Raw genomic sequence first — 21071 nt, 5'->3', positions numbered from 1 at the left:
TCTTACAGGAAAATTACTGCTCTACAACATTGCAGAAGACTATTTTCCTCTATTTCGAAAGAAATGTGATTTTCTAATCATTTTCTAAAAGTCGATTTTGTGGAGATTCTCAAAATTGCTCGGGCAAATTTTGTCAGTCTTCGCATAATTTGTGACGTTTTACTCTCGCAAACGTTAAAAATATCAAATAGAAATATTTTTATAGGAAATTTATTCCTCTACAACTTTGTCGAAGATAATTTTTCTCTATCTTGACGAGAAATGTGTTATTCCAAAAATAAAGCTCAAAATTTCATTATTTTTTATTTTACATAATCCTTCCTCTAATCCCTTGAAACTTTGTAAGTTTAAGAAGGTTCATGAGGGCTATATATATTAAAAATTTCAAGCCTCATTTTTTTATTTTAGAAAATAGTGAATATTGAAATTTTCGTTTTGACAAATTTTGCTCTAGTCTCCCCTATGCAGGTATATAAAAGATCGTTGCATTTTAAACAATTTGATGCCCGAATTTCTCTCTAATTCGAGTGACGTTTCGGTCCCAAATGCCCGAATTTGAGAGAGTCTACTGTATAAGCAAAAGCTTAAAAGCATTCAAAGCATTAAAAAACATATAACCAAGAAAACACGACAGGATTAATTTTTTTGAAAATGAATATTTCATTACTTAATTAATTTATTTTGTGAATTAATTAACTAATTACTCATAATCTAGACATATCTAGAATTATTATTGACTAACCGAAAACATTTTCGGTCAGTGAATAGTTCAAAATCATTAGTAAAAAACTAAAATTGATTAATGGTGCTATTCCAATGAAAAAAATGAGCATGTTTTTTAGGACATTACTGTTATCAAGTACTAAAAAGACCATGACTGTTCCCACATGTTATTTCAATTAGTGTCAGATGGCATTGTGATCGGGGGTGAAAGCTTGCTCGGCGGGAATATTCGAATTCGGATTTCGGTTGGGAAATCGACAAGATTAATTTAATGTTCTCACTTTCATAGTACATTCTACATTATCTTTATCATGATTGACAAGATGTAAGGTTCTTTTCTCTACACAAAAACTTCATATTTTCCCCAATCCACGTCGTGTTTCAAAATCACGAAATAGTCATGACAGGAACCGACGCAAAAAGAAAAGTTCAACCGAAATCTGAATTCGGATATTCCCTCCGAGCAAGTTTTCACCCGATCACAATGATGCTATCTGACATTCAGTCAGTGTGGAGTAATCTGTCATGTCAGCTTGGTGGCGTGATGCAGTTGGATGGTCGGGAGATGGTAACTTTAGCTTCAACCGCGAGTTTTCCCAGGTCTTCCATGAGTTTTTCCGTGAATTCCCAGTGGTGAAAAGTCGGCGAGCAGCATTAATATTCTCTACTCATTATTTTCCTTGAAATGACGTAAAGGAACAGACATGGTCCTTTTTAGTACTTGAGAACAGTAATGTGCTAAAAAAAACATGGTCACTTTTTCATTGGAATAGCACCATAACCCTTTAACGACGAGAGAGTTTTCGCTGATAGAAAATAAGCAATAAAAATAAAACCGATAAACAAAACTTGTGAAACGTCTTACATCTAACCTTCGAAAAGCCAACAGAGTCTGATTTGGTGTGTTTTTGTCTCTATGATCGATAGGAACAAAAATAGCCCAAATATTTAAGTAATATTTCTGACGATACCAATGATAGATAATTTTCACTCTAATGAAAAATATTATGTTTGAGTATTGTAGTTTCTTCTTCCAAAACGGGTTTGCTTAAAAAAAATGGAAGTATAAAATATAATTAAAATCAATTTTCAATATGAGAATTTAAAAATTCGTAATTTTTTTGATTAAAAATTTACTATATAACAAATGCTTGGAGACTTGCAAAAAATATCCTAGATTCCTTCAACTTTCTACTTTGCAATTAAGTACAAATTCAATTTCAATTTCTTAGTTTCTGAAAATGTTTTTTGAGATCTTTCTTTTTTTTACAATATAATATAATAAACTTTTAGAGAGAATAATTAAATGTTTTTGTACTGTATATTCTTTAATTCCTGAAAATAATATCTGTTTTTGTTCTAGAAAATATTTACAAAATCACATAAATTTTTATCTGGATATGTTTTCCTACTTGACTTCAGTAATTCGTTTTTATTTTTAAAAACTAACTTATTCATATTTTTGTTTTTTTGTCCAATGTAAAATTAATAAAACATTAGAAAAGTTTATTATTCATTAAATGGATTTTCTTCTCGAACCTAATTTAGGATAAAAAAAATGACATCATAGGTTAGGAATAAGGACAGAAATTGATTCAAGAAAGCTTGAATTATTTATTTAGTATTGGAATATGCAGTTTCGAAAAAGAAATAAATCGAAAATAAAATAAATTCTTCCATTTTAATCACTAAAAGCTTTAAATTAAGCAAAAATTATTTAATTTGTCTAGAAAATTAAATGTTCTAATATTCCTTTTGCCAAGAATATTTTTCTAATTTCAAGCATTGAAAATATGACATTAATTTACTTATCAAATTTATTGTAATACATTACCCTTTTAGTAGGCGCAATTCTTTATATAATTATGGCAAGTTATGGTTATTCCTTAAGCTTAAATAAATACTTAAGTTTTCCTCCCTATAAAAATACCGTTTTTATCTTATTTTCCAATTTTGAAATCAATCTTTGGTTTCAAAATTAGAAATATATTTTACTCTAAATTCTAAGCTCATTAAAGATATTCTTATTATTATTTATTAGATATTATTATTATATTTTAAATTTTAATTAATCTTATCTATTTTGAACATGATTTTTATCTAAATATGATTTTTTTTGTTCCTTAATTTATCTAAATCCAACATAAAAGGCAAAAGTTTGCCTAGGGATCCACCTTCAGTAACATTGACTACAAATTTTTCATTTCAAAGCAAATAGAGAATACTTGAAAAATAAATGTCGCCAATATCTAATCCACTCAACCAAATAAAATAACGAAATAAAACGGAAAAAGTGAATTTAAAATACTCAAAAAAAAGAAAAAAGAAAAAAATAGCAGTAGAATTCTTCTCAATATCATGCTCTCCCCACCGGAAATATTTCCACTTCTTCATTCAATCTTCCGCATAAGTCGAGGGAATGTCTTCTCATATTACATGATGTTACCCATCCATCCCCAATCTTAAATTGTTCAATAATGTACAAATATTTCTGTGTATCAGGATATTTGAATTCATCCATCCTACCACACAAATTTTTTTGTCAATCCTCTCCAAATGCTTCTCCTGGCGTCCAATTTCATGATTTCATTTTCAATTTCTGGGATGCACCACCAAGATTTCTATATCACTGCACATGAAGATTATTATTTTCCAGACAGCAATTCGGCGGGCTTTTATTCCATGGGAGTTTGGAAAATGAAGTATGTGGAAAAACTACTAAACTGTGGCTTAATGCAGATGCTTCAATCGGAATGCTTCTTTTTACCAGAATTACATATTTAGTACATGGAATTTTACAAAATCTGGCATAGAAAATACTAAAGATATTAAGGTTAAGATCATAATAATTAGAATTATAATTTATAGAATTTAAATTAGATTACAGTGGAGGCGGTTCCTTGCGGAACCGCTGCATCCAGGCTACCTTTTAGGTCCATTATGCATCCCCTATTTATCGAATTTATCAATAATGGAAAAACATACAAAAATTTTCTTTTGCTTAATATAAGAAAAGCAGTAAATGGGAGCAAGAAAAAACTTTCTCACAAGGAAGAAGAGGTTGCATATTATTCAATAATTTTAATTAATTTTGTTAAACTGAAATAGACTTTAACACGTGTTATCTTACATTAACATTTTGTATAATAGAACAGAAATTTACTTTATACTCACAGGGAGAAAATAAGATTAATTAGAAAAATTCTATTACGTGCTGTTTGCTTAAAGGCTAGAACACATTAACCGACGAAAGTAGAAGATGTAAAGCTGAAATATACGGGAAATCATAATAAAAAGTTACATTGAAATTTACAGGGAGTTCCGGCTTAAGTGAAAAGGGACTGAAAGAATTTGATATGAATTGCCTAATTGGGAGCTCATTTATAAAATTATTTTTGAAATGCCCCTAAATGTATGTAAATCTTGTAGCAACCGTTGGCGCTGAAAATAAGCTGAGTAATTGGCGTCTAAATAGTCTTGCGTACATCAGTCCGTTTTCTCTCAAGCCGGAAATCCCTGTAATGTCATAATATTCGCTATGTTTGTGACATTTCTGAAGAAGTATCCGCAATCTTGAAAATTTCGGTACAATAGCATGACTGATTGTGGTGGCCCAACAAGGACTCTTTCAACATGCAGGTAACATGCAGTTGTCGTAAAATCAAACAGGAACAAGAATCCGTCAATAAGTTCAAAACTAAAAGTTGCATGAAAATCTGCTCGCCTGAGGAATTTGATGATCATGATTGCAATACGTAGAATAAAAAAAGCAAAGAAAGATAGATGGAAAATAAGAAGAAAATACTTTAAATAATTGATTGACAATAAATGACTCTACTGTACAAATTAAATTGATATTAATTTCTAAGTATGAAAAAAAAGATTAAACATTTTTATTTCTATTATAAAAATTTTTAATCTAGTACTTGAAATTAATTAACGTGCTCCAATAATTCAAATTATGCGAGAAAAAACGCGTCCCAAACATTCCTTTTTGCGTCCCATACTGCCCCACATCGGGGAGGTTTGGGACAAAGCGTCAAGTTAAATGTTTTATCTTCTCCAAGAAAACTCAGTTGTTTTCCAAGTTCTATCGAGTACTTTTTATAAAGTTAATACCTATAAGTATCCTATAGACCGCATAAAATTCTAATACACTATCGTGATTTTTTGGAATACTGTCTCAAAGTCAAAACATGAAAAAGTGTCCCAAACCTCCCCAGTCTCCCCTACCGCAATTGCAAAGAAAGTGGAAGCCGTCGAGCAATTACAATACTAAAAGTCGTTGATAAAATTTTAAAAAATAATATGGACTATAGTGCGACCCAAGTGTCAAATCTGGAACCAAATATGGCCTATAGCGAGGCTCTACTGTAGTTATTTAGAAAGGACAATGGGCAGAACGGGCAGAACTGTATAGGAGCTGGTCCAACCCTTCGCCAGCGATGGGACTAGGTCCATTTTGTAGGTGTTGGTGTATGACTTAAAAATTACCGAGGCCCAAGTCAAAAAGGACTGTCAGTCCTTGAGAAATTAACGATATCCTTCTAAAAACTCACAACTTTAACATTTTATTTATCAAAAACTGCTTTACCGATCTTAATGAAATCCAGCTCAAAGTCCATGTCCGACTCAAAGCTTCAAACTGTAATGTTTTAATTAAAATATTTTTTCTCTGAACTTATTACTCAAAGTATTTAAATAACGGTATCTCTTAAGACCCTGCGATTTTTAGAGGGTTTAACTCTTTTTTTTTCCAAGGAGAATATTACTGCATAAAAAGCATTTCCCAACACACAATCCTTTTTTTTCTGAATTTGAAGGATGGTAAAAGATTTATTAGGAAAATCTAGAAAATTGCGGTGAAAATGAAGAAATTAAGATGTGGCTTGTCCTAGGAAAATTTTCTTTCAGCCCTCCATTACAAATTGTTTTTAGAAACGACCAAAAGGGTGAACCGTTATTGCATAAATGGAGTTTTGCAAAAAAAAATTTTACAATTCTTATACATAATGTTTTATGTTATAGTGCTTTTCCTACATACTTTTGGCGTTGGTTCCGGAACAAAAGTTGTTACCTTTGCCAATACCTGTTGGATGGTATAGGTCTCATTCGTTGCGAAAGCTTGGACCGTTTTGCCCATTTTCCTTTATCAATCATTTAATAAATTTATAAAAAGTGATTATAAAAAGTGTGACATGTTTTTTGTGGGATTGCTCGAAAACGCGTCAAGCATTTTTTTTTATTTTTTTTGTATTTTTTAGATATTATCTAAGTGAACATTAGTTCATATACGAAAATTTCATTCAATTATTCTAACTAACGGATTTTCAAAGTCAAAGGTTAAAAAGGCTCTAGAGAGCGTATTTTCAATTGAATAGTATCATACTAGGGATCGTTGGAGAGGTCTTGGAATTCTTGGTAAAACTGAACCGATTCCAATCGGATCTGAATCGAAAACGAACCGTTTCATAACCGATAAGTAATTTTTGCCAAAAAAATAAGTTTTTTTCGTAATTCAATCTGTTCATTTTCATACACCGAGAAAAATTTGGATGGTATTTTCTACAAATCGTGTCTTTAAATTCTACTGCCTCAAAAGATAGTAGAAAATACCATCCTCCATAGATACTTTCCTTTAGAATCTACCATCTTGACATTTTAAAATTTACTATCCTATGGATAGTAAATTCTAACAGCCGGATGGTAAAATCTACTATCCTCCTTTAGATTTTACATTGACCTCTCTTAGATTCTAATATCCGGGAAGTAAATTTTACTGGCCGCATATTTGATGTTAAAATTTAATTGGAAGACAGTAAATTTTAACGGAGGATAGTAATTTGGATTGAAATTACTATCCAAGCTAATAAAATTTGCCATCCTGCTGTTAGAATGTCATTTTGGAATATCGTGGGTGCTGATGCAACGGTTCCCGATATGCTTTGAATACATTATAGCAATTCGTGGCGCAGCTGGAAGATGCTGGACTGTCATCACAAAGGTCGCGTGTTCAAATCTCGGCTGAGTCGTCAAAGTTGGAAAAAGATTTTCACGCATCAAAATGGCTTGAAATACAGAGAATGTCATCCAGGAAGGGCCCCAAGCCCTCAAACAATGGCCAAAAATCAATGAAAATAAGGAAAAATAAATTTTTCCGACATTTTTCATTCTAATATCCGGCTAGTAAAATTTACTATCCGGATAGTAAAATCTAATATCCGGGGATATTAGAATTTACCATCCGGATATTAGAATTTACTATCCATGCAATAGATTCTACAATTTTTGACAGTCCAATTTAATATAGCGTTTGCTGGGTGACTTTTTTACTATCCGGCCATTAGAATTTTGTATGGAGGATGGTAAATTTTACCATCCACATTTTTCTCGGTGTATTCAGGGTCGTGCTTTTACATAGTAAAAAATATTTTTTACATTTTACACGTAAAAAATATGTAAAAATGTAAAAAATATGTAAAATGTAAAAAAGAAAATTAAACATTTTTTACGAGTAATATCAAGAAAACATTCTTGGGAAAGCCATGAACAAAATTTTGTTATGTAAACTTATTGATGTGAAATATGTCAACGATTTTGTACACATAAAACATACTCTCTGTGGTAAAATAACGTTAACTATTTTCTAATTAATCGTTCTTCTACCACAGATAGGTATTTTAGAATGTTGTCTGTATTAAGTTTTCAATATGTTGATTTTTTTTACCTTTAACGCATAATAGAACCAAAATTAATATTGTTACTAAACATGTAAAACAATTAGACATTAAAATACAATTTTTTCCTCAATACGCAAATAGGGAAATAGTGTGACTTGATCAATCAATTTTTAAAATTTAAAAAAAATTATAATTTTTAATAATTTTTTATAGTAATATACATATAGGTTATTTCTAACAGAGTTTGATAATGACACGTAAAAGAGCTTGCGATTTAGTGTATTTCCAACATTTGCAATGTAAGTATAATTTAGTGATATATTGTCTCTATATTATTTGATTATCACTTATCCAGAAATTCAAACTAAAAGAAACTGCTTCAAATAGAAGAGTTGTTCAAGAATTATTTAGCTGTTTTTGTGTAATGAAAAATCCAATGAAAACTCCAGGAGAGCAGGAAAAATTGAGGACTTTGTTTTCTTAATACAGGGGGTTAAAACAAACAACGCAAAAAATAATGCCGCAATATATATTTTTAAATTTATCTTTATTAAAAAACGATCATAATTGTGCATAAAACTCGCACTACTTAAGTTAGATATGGTTAAAGTTATAGAACCGGCACTGCTTCAGTATAAAACGGTTAATATTATGTTCAAATCCCGCACAACTTAAGCTTAAAATGATTTAGCATGAAAAGGTTAAAATTGCAAATAAAGAACGCACAGCTGCAGCACAATATGGTTAAAATTGAATATAAAATCCTCACAGCTTACGAACGAAATGTTTACTAATTTAGATAGTTTTTACTCGGATTCTGTGAAGATTTTTTAAAAAATCGATATAATATCATAATTTCTGTGTGAATTTTTGTTTCATACGTTAGTCTCATTTTAATAATAAAGCACAACGGTTTTTAGAATATTATCACAAAAACATTCATAACCACAGAATTTGTGTTAGCAAGGAGACACTGATTCTCTTCATGAACATGATGAACATTGTTGTCTGGAATTTAATGTCTTGGACAAGGTATACAGCAAAATCCAAAACATAACGGTATGAAATAAATCTTAATTTCAATGATTTTTACAATATTGACGATTAGAAGAATCCACAGAACAATTTTAAAACTCCCTGTGGATATAGAAGTTCTAAAATTATTATTCGTTTAGATAATTATTAGGTTCAACCGAGTAGTAGAAAATTTGAATTGGAATTGCCAGTAAATTTCATCATGCATTTTAGAAGACAAGCTTTACAGCAAAAAACCACAAAATATTTTAATAATTACAACGAAATCTTTGATTGAGAAAAAATAAAAAAATTGAACTTGATATTTTATGGGTATCAATCAATTTTACATTTTTTGCATTTTACCTTTACAAATTAAAAAAATGTATCACATTTTAAAGGCTTTTCTTTACTATGTAAAAAGTGATGTAAAATGATGTAAAATGTAAAAAGTTCGCCCAACCTTGTTCATATTTCATTCAATATCCTACAAGATTTTCAAACGTTCTATGAACCATTACCATATTGCTAAAACATCTAGGTCGACTCATAGACTTGAGGCTCTTTCAGATTTCGGCAGGAATTATTTTATTTACCCAGAGATGATTTTAATCCCTCATTGTGGAATTTTCAATCAACTTTTTTTGTGTATCATCCAAGACTACAGAAAAAAATTATTGAATGAGTTGCATAATGAAATTTTTCATTAAAAGCTGCAATAAGAATGATTGACTGAAAGTGGAGGAATCTCCCTGGGATGTGGAAAAAAAATGACGTGCTGGAAAATGAAGGAGTACCTCTTGAGAATTTTCGCTGTTCTTGGATGATGGAACAATTTCTTCTATCGACTCTCTTTAGTCTCTAATTGGAATGGCTAGAGGAAAATTGAGAGATTTTGATGGGTTGAAAAGTACTTGAGTAACTCTTTAGCACATGAAGCGCATGTCTGAGGGATTTTCCATGGATGGTTTTGGTGATGAAGTCCTCATGTGCTTGGAGTTTTTGAAGGATGCATGAGTCGAATAACAAACTTCCAACGGACTAGTTGGGCCTAGAGAGAGAGTGTTTAGTAGGAGTTTGATTGCTGAAAAGGTTTTCTTTTTTTTTTGTTGTTTGTTCTTTTGCTGTGGAAACCATCTCTCTGGCCAAGGATGAAAATATAGTTTGTGGTTTTGTGGTTAGTGTTTTCCAGTTTTTGGAAACGCATCAAATCTCAGTGGGAAAAGAGTTCGGCCGGAAAGTTTGGGAGTGAAAGTGGCTGGATTTGTTTTTTTGGAGGAAAAGGTTCTTAAGAGCACAACATCAAAAATTCAGATCCTTTCCCTCTGACGAAATAAAATAGGAAATCCCTTGGATGGTGATGTGGTAAAGGATAATATACGAGAACTGGGAACATTTTGCACTGAATAAAATCTCAGTGGGAGGAATTCCTGGTGCGAATTGCGGTGTTGGAATTCACTGAAAAGAAGTCAGGACATCCTCAATGAAGCTCATCTGGTGAGTCAACAAGATCCTTGGCAAGAGAACGATGAAAAATGTACATAGCCCCAAGATGTTTGTTTGATGTGAAAATTCAGTGATAATATTCGACATACCACATTCCTCTCAGGGAAAATTAGTTGAGAGATAGAGTGACTGAATCCTTGGCAAGGATGTCTACATAAATGTGTAACTAACCCAACAGTGATGAGCTCAAAGATGCTCCTTCGCAATTTTTCACGCTGACTTGGCTAAAAATTTCCTGTGCATTTTTCCCGCCCTCTCTCCATCCCATCCACCCCCGCATTCCCTTTAAAACCCTTTCCACATCGCACACAGAAACTCTTTCCAGCCACCAGAATATGTCTCAGGAGGACTTTGACGATTTCCCAGTGTGCTTGCAAATGCAAGGAAGTGAGAACTTTTCGCATCTCCTTCGTCATTCTTCTGCTCCACTTTTTTTTCTTGACACGTTAACACTCCCTCAAGATCATCTTCTACTTTCACTTGATGACCTATAACTTTAAAGCGTGAATTCTCTACCATCGTTTCTGAATTAAAAGAACATGAATCCGCTTTCATATCAATGCCATCAATGCAATAAAAGTTCCTTTTCTTCGGCACATCAAATAATACTAACTCTAGGACTTTTTCCAACTTGTACTTCATTTCAAACTCATTCAATGGAAAAATAGCACAGTCTCAAATTTTCAAGACTATTTTCATCAGTCTTTAGTTCTTATTCCATAGTTCCAAGTTCCAATAAGGTACACAACATTTTCAATTTTATCGTTTTTCTATTTTGGAAAATTATTATAAAATTATTTTAATTACAAGCGACTTTTAATCCTCATCATTAAAATTAATTGTAAGTTACAATTATTTCTTGGCGCGGAAGTGTAAGTTTATCATAACAACTTGCCTCTCCATTGCGTCTGAGAAGTCTCAAAATAATGAGGAAGACGAAATTATAAACTAATAGTTCTACACTGAGAAAAAAACGGGGTGCGATTAACTTTTTAGGTGTAAAAATATATCAAAATTTTTTAATATTAATTTTACACCTTTTTTAGGGTAAAATTAACATGAAAAAGGGTAATTTTAACCCCTAATACACCTGAAAATGGTAATATTTACACCAGTTTTGGATCAATACTGCAGGGTGCTCAGTGTAGTAGAAATTTGCTAAGGAAGAATAGCAAAAATTAAAAACCATTCTCTCTCTAAATTTAGGGGAAAATGCGCTAACTTCGGACAGCTCAAGATTCGAACAACTCCTTTTATTTTCAATATGTTTTTAATCAGATTGACCCATTGTAATATTCACGTATTGTAAACCCATTGTAATATTCACGGATATAATATTGTAACCAAACCCATTGTAATATTCACGGATCACGTTGTGATCAAAGTCCAAGTGCAGTGTAACAACTCCCATCTGTACGTGATTTTCCCTGCCATATTCTATACCTGATGAAGAGGACATCCATCCTTGAAACGTCGTAGAGAATAAAATTGTGAAAATCAAGAAAGGTTCAGTGTCTCCGTCTATATCCTGCTACATTCTGTCGAACCGAAATTCTTCTAAAATAAAATAAAACGAAGTTTAGATATTCTTTAGCTCGTAAAATTTGGAGTTAAAGAAAAAGAAAAGTTACGTAAATAAAGACCTTTAACTCATGAACATAAACTTTCAGAGTGTATGATAGTATGGGCTGATCCTTTATCACTAAATTTTACGGGCTAAATAATCACGAGAATAATTAGGACTTAATGTGATAAATTGCACATGAATGTAATACTGTCGAATCTAACTTGTACTAAAAGAAATTAGGCGGTGCTTTTTGATCATACTTAAAATTTAGTCCTAAGGAGAACGTGTAGATCACACATTATTTTACTTTCGTAAAACTTTTTTTTATTACATACTACTATTAACTTTTTTTATATTTTATTAAACTTCGGATTTAGTACGTAAATACAGTAAGCGTACTAAAATAAACATTGCAGAAATAAACACTTTAGTTTTGCAATATTTCTTTTCATTCTCCAAATATTTTCAATGTTAGGGGAAACTGGGGCACCACCAAACACGGGGTACCACCAAACACTGCGATTTTTTAATCGGATATTGAATATCACTGAAGGAATGGTCGAGATAGTCCAAGTAGTTTAGAAATATAAATTAGTGTTTGGTGGTACCCCGTGATTGGTGGTGCCCCAGTTTCCCCTATAGATCAATACAGTGCGACAGCTTCCATAAAAAAAGCTATATACAAAATAAGACAGAATACAGTAGACTCTCGCAAATTCGGCTCTTTTAAGATCGGGCTACTTTTAAATTCGGGCAGCGGTTACATTTAAAAAAAGTTTGTTGTCATTTTTCAAGTTCGATTATGATTATCAAATATGCTCAAATTTAGCATGGTTTCTCTTAGTTTTGATGTGATTTTGCATTATTGAGGGATTTTCATACAATTTACGTTATTTATGAGTGTGTAAACTCAATATCTATATGCACATGAATAAAAAATCGTTGCATTTCAAAAATTTTGTCGCCCGAATTTCTGTCTAATTCGGCTGACATTTCGGTCCCATATGCCCGAATTTAAGAGAGTCTACTATATTTAGAACAGGGATCTACTAAAATTTATTTGAAATTTTACGACAACTAATCGAAAAATTGAGAGAAAATATAGTCTATAAAGCTAAAATTAACCATAGAAACATAGTAAGAAACATACAGTTATATTTTCCAAAAATCTAGAAAAAAAAACAAATAGATAAAACCGATATATCACTAATATTTGTACTGTTAGAAAGAGTGTATTCATATTGACCGAAATCTTGAAAACGCATTTTGTAACTTTTAATGCTACAGTAAATTATATACCTCAAACCACACATAAAACTATAATTCCGAGTTTTTTGCATTTTTTAGTACATGTAGGGTAAAGTGATTCAAGTTAGACATAGTGTTACAAGTTGGACAATTCGCCGGTACAAGTTGGACAGGGAATTTTTCTTGATAAATACTGTACTAAATTTTTTTAAGCACAAGGAACCAAATCATAAAACTAAAGCATTAAAAATATACAAATAAAAATGAAGTACTAAATTTAATAAGAAAAAAGCCCTGTCCAACTTGTACCACTTTACTTAAAGAAAATTAATCAAAAAAAATATATATGATAACTATACTGAAAATAAATTAATAAACTGACAAAATTATAATATTTAATTAAAATCCATTTTTAACACAATATGTACTAAACCAAATCCTCTTATATAATTAAAAAAAATCATTATGAAGACACAATGAAAAAATTAAAAAATATATAATATTATGTAGAGGAAAGCGCGATACCTTCGGACAACTCGATGTTTTTTTCTGTATTCTTAATAAATTTAATCCGTGGTAGGGTAAATGAAGCTAATTCAAAACCTGCTCCAAATGGAAATTTTTCGCTACTCCAAATGGAAACGTCATTGTTTTCATGATAAATACAATACTAAATTACTATAATTATATGTTTTCTATACATCAGTTCCATTATTTAGTTAATTTTGCTCCAACTAAGCAAAAATCCATTTATATTCACAAATTTTAATTTGTTAATTTGTCAGGAAAATTAAAAGTGTAGCTTTTCACCATTGAATTTTTCATAGATCGAACATATTTTCCAATGAAAAACATAAGGAGGTGACTGTAGTTTATTCTTTTTGTTTAATATTTTAGCATTATTATTATTATATTATTATTATTATTATTTTAACATTAGGACATTTACCCTACTTCTCAGAAATTGTGAGGCATTTGACTAGCTTTTAAAATATTATATAATTTAAAATCGGATTAAATCTATTAATAATATATCGAAAAAAAATTAATTGTTATAAGCTCGAGTTGTCCGAAAGTATCACGCTTTCCTCTCGCATTGGAAAAAAAAACTGTGTCCACTGTTCCTTTTCCCATGTTTATTTTAGATTTTTTAGAAACCTTGTACTATACGATCTTGTACTAAATTTTAGGCATGTTCTAAAAAAAATGCAGATAAATCTTTCTATTGAAAGTAACAAGAAATACTGAAACAAAAGAAATGAAATACCAACGTGATATTAAATCAGTTTTTTTTAATGTGTTCTTAAAACACTCTGGCTTCGAATGGTTCATATTTTTCCCACATTATTTTAATGAATCTGACCAATATTATTAATAGCCAGTCTTAAGTCACACATTTCCTGAAAAGACACGGGAAATACGTTCGAAGACAGAGTGTTTGCGAAGCCTGAAAGCCTTCCCCTAGATCAAGCGCCTGGCAAGTTGGCCTTTTTATATGGAGCTATTTGGAGCCAATTCCTAAATTGATCTCGGACTCATCTCACAGTGCTCCAAGGAAAAAATTTATTTAAACAAAAATTTAGTATATTTATCCCTCCATACGGAAAGGTATCTTATAATACGGAAAAACTTCTCACTTTTTAAATATTTAGCATAACGATCACGAGTGCAGAAAAATTCCCATACGCATTTGTATGTGAAAGTAAGAAATTGGCTTCAACTTTGAAGGCCACTTGCCGGGGACTAGCCCTAGATATTATTATTAATATGGAAATTTCTTTAATAATAAGCTGTGTAATGAAGAATTCTTAAAAGTTCTTAATTTTTTCCCAGGATCCTCTTGACCATTTTCCATCTCACAACAATTAGTGAGTGCTTTATGATTTACGAACGTTTCCCTGAGCATCGATTGGGCCTGAAACGAGGCGTCAATGGGACATTCCTCTCCAAGCATCTCAATCAATTCCACATAAATCGGTGGGTAATCTTCAATTGATCATTAGCCTTTCATTTGCACTTCTTTACTCACAATATTCGAGAGAACCAGAACTCAATAATTGTTCTTCCTTTCGCTTTCAATGCCTTTCCCGGGATTACAGTGTTATTTTCAAAAGATAAAGTTCGCTGCTCTTGCATTTATCTGCTTATTATTATTTTTTTAATTTAATCAATATAAAAGGCAGGAATTTGAGATCAAGACAGTTTATTCTAAAAGTGTTGCTCATCTAGGAAAGATGAAGTTCTTGTGGATTTTGTGCTTTGTAACATTTATTTTGGGGATTTTCGCGCGAAACATCCCATATGGGAACATATTTCCACCATGTCCCTCAAATCTTCCACCTGTGCCCCCTACGTGGGTCATTGTGACCGAAAAACCTCTCCATAACACGGATGAAATTGAAGTTTTCTACACGCCAAATCACATAAAGCCTTAAATAGCTTCCTTTAGACACCAGCAAATAGTTTTAACAAACATTTTCCTTTTAGTCATCGCGTCCCGGGAAATCCAATTCATCATCCAAATATCCATGAGTATCCATTTATCAAGGCACTGCCGAAGAAACGAACATCTGTGGACGTGAGCAAGAATATTTCGATGGTCCTGGAGAATCTCCTTAAGAGCTACTCCAATTCTCAACTTCCAACACATGGCCAGGGTGTACCAACGGTCGTTAAGACCAACATCCTCATTCGCAGCATGGGACCAGTTTCTGAACTGGACATGGATTACTCCATGGACTGCTACTTCCGGCAATATTGGAGGGATAAGCGACTGAGCTTTCAGGGTCCCATCAAGAGTCTCTCCCTGAGTATCTCCATGCTGTCGCGGATCTGGAAGCCAGACACGTACTTCTACAACGGAAAGCAATCCCACGTGCATACAATCACCGTCCCCAACAAATTGCTTCGTCTCTCCCAGGAGGGGGACATCCTCTACTCCATGAGGCTCACAATCAAGGTGAGTTGGATGCACCAAAAGGTTTATCATTTGGAAAATTAGGTAGAAAAATTCGGGAGAATAAAGTACAGTCGAGTTCCTCAAATTTGAACGACGGTTGCATTCAAAATTTAAAATATGAGGTTATGTAAAAGAAATTTTGCATGGAGTCTGAATTACAGTAGACTCTCACTCAATCGGCTCTTTTTCAATCGGGCGAAAAATTTTTTTTGACAATTTTCACGTTTAGAAGCAAATTTGCTCAAATTCGCTGTATTTCTTCCTATTTTATCGTGATTCTTTATAATTGAGCGCTTTTTGTGGAAGTTACAAAGGCTTTGAGGCCCAAATCTATCGATAAACCGGATGACATTTTGCCCCAAATGCCCAATTGAGAGAGAGTCTACTGTAAAACTATTTTTCTCTGACGTTTCTTCAATATTGTCGTATTATATTAATTTCCTTAACAAATTCCGCATATTTAACAACAAATTGAATTGTTAAAATTCTCTAAAGTTATTTTCCTTAATTTAGAAAAAGTAAAGAGAGCGCTTTTGAAAATGTTGTTCAAATTTGAGAAGTGAGAAATGCCATCTATACCCCCTTAAATGTTCAAATTTGAGGAACTCTACTGTAAATTAAATTTCCAACTAGAATATTTAGGGTGAAAGAAACACCTCTTCGACAGGGAACCCCTATTGACACTTTTGTCAAAATGTTGAAATTTATGTAATGTATCTAATAAAATGTAAATAATATGGCATTTTTACATTAATCTTCGTTTTTCGATAAGGATAAGTGTTAAAATTTCGTATTCCAAATGGTACAGAGCAGGGGGTCAATAGGTCCTGACACGAGTTCTAAAAGCAGGGGTATGCAAGAACCGTTGAAACCGAATAAACGTCAAAATAAGTTTGTTCAGGTAGTATTTTGACCACTGCACTGAGGTAAGAGTTTCATTTGACGTTTGTTCGGTTTCAAACGGTTCTTGCACACCTCTGTCTTAAAGAGTGAATAGGCGTTCCTTTCACCCAATTCAGAGGATTCAGAGCTTCGTAATAAAGAATAAAATTTATCTTGCCAATGTTTATAAAGAATTATTCTTTGCTGTTTGAATATTTCACAAAAAAGAATATTTTAATGGCGTTGGAACACCTTTTCAATTGAGTGAAATTCAATCGATTGAAATTTTACCTCTTACTCTTTCAAATTGAAATCAAGTGTAGCTGTCCCTTTCTGTCAAATAAAAATTGAAATTGAAATTACAATTTTCTTTTGATAAAAAGATACAAATATATTTTATTTTAGTTTGAAAGAATAAGAAGTAAAATTTCAATCGATTAAATTTCACTCAATTGAAAAGGTGTGCCAGCGCCATAAGTTTTTAAATATTAAAACCTCTAGTACACCTTTCAGCTCGGTATAATTTCATGAAGTTAAAATTCGCGTTCCTTTCTTTCTCAAAAGATTTGCATAAGTTGCTCCCACTCTTTGGATCTCAAAATTGGTCCGAAATAAATTTAATTTGATGTGAAGTTTAAAAGAAGAAGATGAAGAGTGTGGGATTGTGTGATAGACTATGCAAAGCTTTTAAGAAAAAAAGGAATGTGAATTTTGCTTACATAAAATTTTCCTGTTCTAAAAGGTGTGTCGGAGCCATTAGTTTAAATTAAAAAAAAAAAATATTTTAAACACATCGAACACATTCCATTCTTTAACTAGGTTAAGCTTTAACCAATCAGAGGAGTAAATCAAAATAAAATATTTTGTAGAATCAAATATTAAAAAAAAAACTATTTAAAAAGCAACTCATTTTTTAATTTGTAATTCACAGAGGTTATGTTTGATTTTGAGGTTATGTTAGATCTAACCAAAATGAAATTAAAGCACGATTGCCTAAAAAAGAATATTTTCTGCTTTATAAAGTGCGTATCATTACCATAAAGTCACTTTACAGAACTCAAATTTTTTTCTGTATTCGTTTTATTTAATTTTTTTTCAACAAAATACTTTGATTTGAATCTATTTATGATATTTTTTTGACAGCGCAACATCTTTCTTAAATTTTATTTGAAATAATATCAATTTTACACGTTTTTGAGCGTAAAACTACGATAATGTCAATAAATTCTTTTGTAATATTATTAGGCGACATAATTTTTATGCAAATCTTTAAAATTAGTGATTCCAACGTTTTTCTGAAGTATTTCAAGAATGTGATTAGGCATACTATCGATTAAATTTTCGATGAAATTATCTTCAGGGTTGTTGCAGGTATCCAAAATTGCAGATTTTAACTCCAAAACGTAAGTGTATTGGCAAATATCGGCGATAATATGGCAAACAAGAATCCCCCAAATATTCTCAATTGGATTGAAGTCAGGAGTTCAAGAGGTCAGGTGGTCACGCCAAGATTTTAATATTCTGAGCTCGGATCCAAAATAAGGGTTTTGCGCTCATACGGTAATGGAAAATTTGCATAAGAATTGGAATGAAAATGCGTAAATTAACGAAATACGGTGAGGCTATGGCGAGCATTTTTTGTCAATGTGATTCTGCCCTAATGTTTGTAAGTTTGTATTTCACACAAACAATGTTTGTAACTTAATCACTTGACGATCTTACAATTGTTTGTAAATGTTCGTAAACAGACAAAATAGTGTTCGTAAACTTTCTTCATTTGTTTGTTAAGTATTGCCAGATAAACAAAAATGTGCGAACATTGTTTGTGAAAAATACAAACTTTTACGAACATTTTTTGTGGCTTTATCATTCAACTATTACAAGATTACAAGGATACATTGCATTAGCATACATTTAATTAATTTATGGAACCAATAATCCATATTATGTATATTTTATTAAAGTCATGGTTATTCGAAGTTCTGAGGAAATATTTGCAACTACACCTATTTTTATTATTTTTATTTTTATTTATTTATTTTTTTGTAAATGATATTGTTAAATTAATTCCAAGGTACCCTTTCCTTCACTGAGAGAAATTCGAAAAAGTTAAAATAACATTCCGGAAATGTTTATTTTACCCTGCAGTATTGATTCGAGATCGGTGTAAATATTACCCATTTTAGGTGTAGTAGGGGTTAAATTAACCCTTTTTCATGTTAATTTTACCCTTAAAATGTGTAAAATTAACATTAAAAAATGTTGATATATTTTTACACCTAAAAAGTGAATCTCTTTTTTTCTCAGTGAAGGTACCCTAACATCATCCTGCAAATCCCAAGAAATCTTTGTTCTTTAATTTTCCGGTTGATAAACCCTTTAATTCACCTTACGAGGCACTCAATTTTTAATTGTCCTCATCTCTCTGCTTCCTCTTATGTCCTTCCAACTGCAGATTAATTTCCCTCTCAAGAGCTACTTCATCCTCAAGAGTCTCCATCCCAATTTAGCTGATTGTTCTCCTTCTCTCTGTCCTCAGGCTTCCTGCCCTATGGAACTCAAGAACTTCCCTGTCGACCGGCAATCCTGTCCCTTGATTCTGGGATCCTATGCATACACCTCTCGCCAGTTGGTGTACGAATGGCTGACCAGCGACTCGGTAGACTTCAATCCCGGCATGACTCTGAGTCAATTTGACCTCATCGACTTCCCCCAGAGCAACTTTACGTTTTTCCGGCGCGAAGGGGAATTTTCCGTGCTGCAGGTGTCCTTCAATCTTCAGCGTCATGCTGGCTATTTCCTGATCCAGGTCTATGTGCCATGCATTCTGATTGTGGTGCTGTCCTGGGTGGGATTCTGGATCCACAGGGAAGCTACGAGTGACAGAGTTGGCTTGGGAATCACCACAGTGCTGACTCTGTCGACGATTAGTTTGGATTCCAGGAAGGATTTGCCAAAAGTTAGATATGCCACGGCTCTGGATTGGTTCCTGCTCATGAGCTTCTTCTACTGCATTGCTACTCTTCTGGAATTTGCCGGAGTGCACTATTTCACGAAGGTGGGCAGTGGAGAGATTCCCCTGGATGAGGATGAATGGGAAGATATTGGGGAGCCAGTGGAGAAAATTGGAGGGAGATTGTCTATACAGTTGGATTCGCCACAGAGGCTCCTGGCAGCACGTCGGAGATCCTCCCTGATCTGCCCAATCTACAACGATACGACCCTCTTCCGGCCGGCTGCTTCCAAGGTGTCCACAATGGAGAGAACGACGCAAACTGACCAACCCAAAGCACCTAAATGGAAGCAACTCTGGCTCTGTATTCTGGGAGATGACAAATTCCGGAGGATGCGACAGAGAGAAGCCACCCGGAAGGATCGTTCAACGAGGCATGTCAATAGTGTCTCCCTGATTGACAGAGTAGCCAGAGTTCTCTTCCCCTTGTCCTTTGGCATGTTCAACCTAATGTACTGGCTTGTCTATGTGACTTATCAGGAAGATGACTTCCCCTGGACAACCATCAATTGAATCCCAAACACTTTTTCAGTTCAAAATGATCATTTTATTGAAAATACCTTTACGAATAACATAAATTAGGCAGGAAATATAGATGATGAAGATAGAATTGTTTTTTCACTCCCCTGCAGCCTCCTCTTCTTCATTGGCATTCGCTGCTTCCTCCTGATCGGCATCTTCCTCAGCTTCCTCATTGCCCTGTATCATCTCAGAAAGAGTCTCCACCATCTTATTCGTCTCATCCAGCATCGCATGGGCTTGATCAAGTTCAGCCTTCAGACTCTTCACTTCCTCATGAAGAGCTTCATTCTCTTTGAGGGCATCCTCCAAAGCCACCCGACGCTTTTCAGCCAGAATTTCCCAATATTTCTGACTCGGACCTGCTGTTGATGTCAAATCTGCCTCGGTTATCTGTTGATCACAGCTCTCTTCTGAGTCTGTCTGAACGTGCTGAGATGTCTGCTTTCGCTTCTTCTGGCCAGATTTCTCCTCCTCCAATTCCCTGCAAAAAACAAACCCCAAAAAGTGAGGTTATGGCACAAACAAAACACCCAATTTCTCCAACTTACGCCTTCTGTTTCCCCAAAATTTCCTTCCCAATCGGCACTATGGAGCGCCCCACGAGATTTTCCTTGTCTTTGGCATTCTTCTGGAGTACTTTGAAGGTGCGGCGATTGTTTTTGAGATTCTCCTGAAATGTAAACAACGCGAAAAAAGTTAGGTTAATCCCCACAACAAACTTTCACACTGAATTTCCACAGAGAAAACCCAAACACACCTGCTGGACTTCTTCAGATTCGACTTGGATGAAAACTTTACTGGCTTTTCCACTCATTTTCAGCGTGTTTTTGTATAAAATTAGAAAAATCGAGTCAAAACACAGCGCGCCAATAAAAACAATTTTTCCAAGCGTTTTCGAAATTAATTTTTGCGAATGTCGAAAAAAATTCGGCTCACACCTCGTTTTGTCGCTGAGTT

General features: G+C 33.1%; 2 protein-coding genes across 2 annotated transcripts; one reads left to right on the top strand and one right to left on the bottom strand.

Annotated features, from left to right (window-relative positions):
* The first annotated feature begins 14577 nt into the window (after positions 1-14577).
* LOC129806430 (gamma-aminobutyric acid receptor alpha-like) lies at positions 14578-20202 on the top strand. The gene is made up of 3 exons (XM_055855019.1): positions 14578-14715; positions 15226-15697; positions 19119-20202. Exons 1-3 carry the CDS (start codon positions 14618-14620, stop codon positions 20103-20105), a joined length of 1557 nt encoding a protein of 518 aa, XP_055710994.1. The 5' UTR covers positions 14578-14617; the 3' UTR covers positions 20106-20202.
* Positions 20117-21019, bottom strand: LOC129806445 (geminin). Its single transcript, XM_055855039.1, has 3 exons — positions 20872-21019; positions 20663-20784; positions 20117-20595 (listed from the first exon to the last, which is right to left on the bottom strand). The coding sequence occupies exons 1-3, from the start codon at positions 20926-20928 to the stop codon at positions 20211-20213; spliced, it is 564 nt and encodes a 187-aa protein (XP_055711014.1). The 5' UTR covers positions 20929-21019; the 3' UTR covers positions 20117-20210.
* Between the last annotated feature and the right edge of the window lie 52 nt (positions 21020-21071).

This window comes from Phlebotomus papatasi, chromosome 3 (assembly GCF_024763615.1).
Source record: "Phlebotomus papatasi isolate M1 chromosome 3, Ppap_2.1, whole genome shotgun sequence".
NCBI lineage: Eukaryota > Metazoa > Arthropoda > Insecta > Diptera > Psychodidae > Phlebotomus > Phlebotomus papatasi.
Note: the sequence above shows the minus strand (reverse complement) of the source record. Positions and strands in the feature narration are given on the sequence as shown.

Bases quoted from the DNA above. Each gene is read 5' to 3' on its own strand.
- LOC129806430 (XM_055855019.1), top strand. From the start codon at position 14,618: ATGATTTACGAACGTTTCCCTGAGCATCGATTGGGCCTGAAACGAGGC. The intron at 14,716-15,225 runs GTGGGTAATCTT...TTTTCCTTTTAG, and splicing joins AATCAATTCCACATAAATCG to TCATCGCGTCCCGGGAAATC. The intron at 15,698-19,118 runs GTGAGTTGGATG...CTCTGTCCTCAG, and splicing joins CCATGAGGCTCACAATCAAG to GCTTCCTGCCCTATGGAACT.
- LOC129806445 (XM_055855039.1), bottom strand. From the start codon at position 20,928: ATGAGTGGAAAAGCCAGTAAAGTTTTCATCCAAGTCGAATCTGAAGAA. The intron at 20,785-20,871 runs GTGTGTTTGGGT...TTTACATTTCAG, and splicing joins AATCTGAAGAAGTCCAGCAG to GAGAATCTCAAAAACAATCG. The intron at 20,596-20,662 runs GTAAGTTGGAGA...TGTTTTTTGCAG, and splicing joins ATTTTGGGGAAACAGAAGGC to GGAATTGGAGGAGGAGAAAT.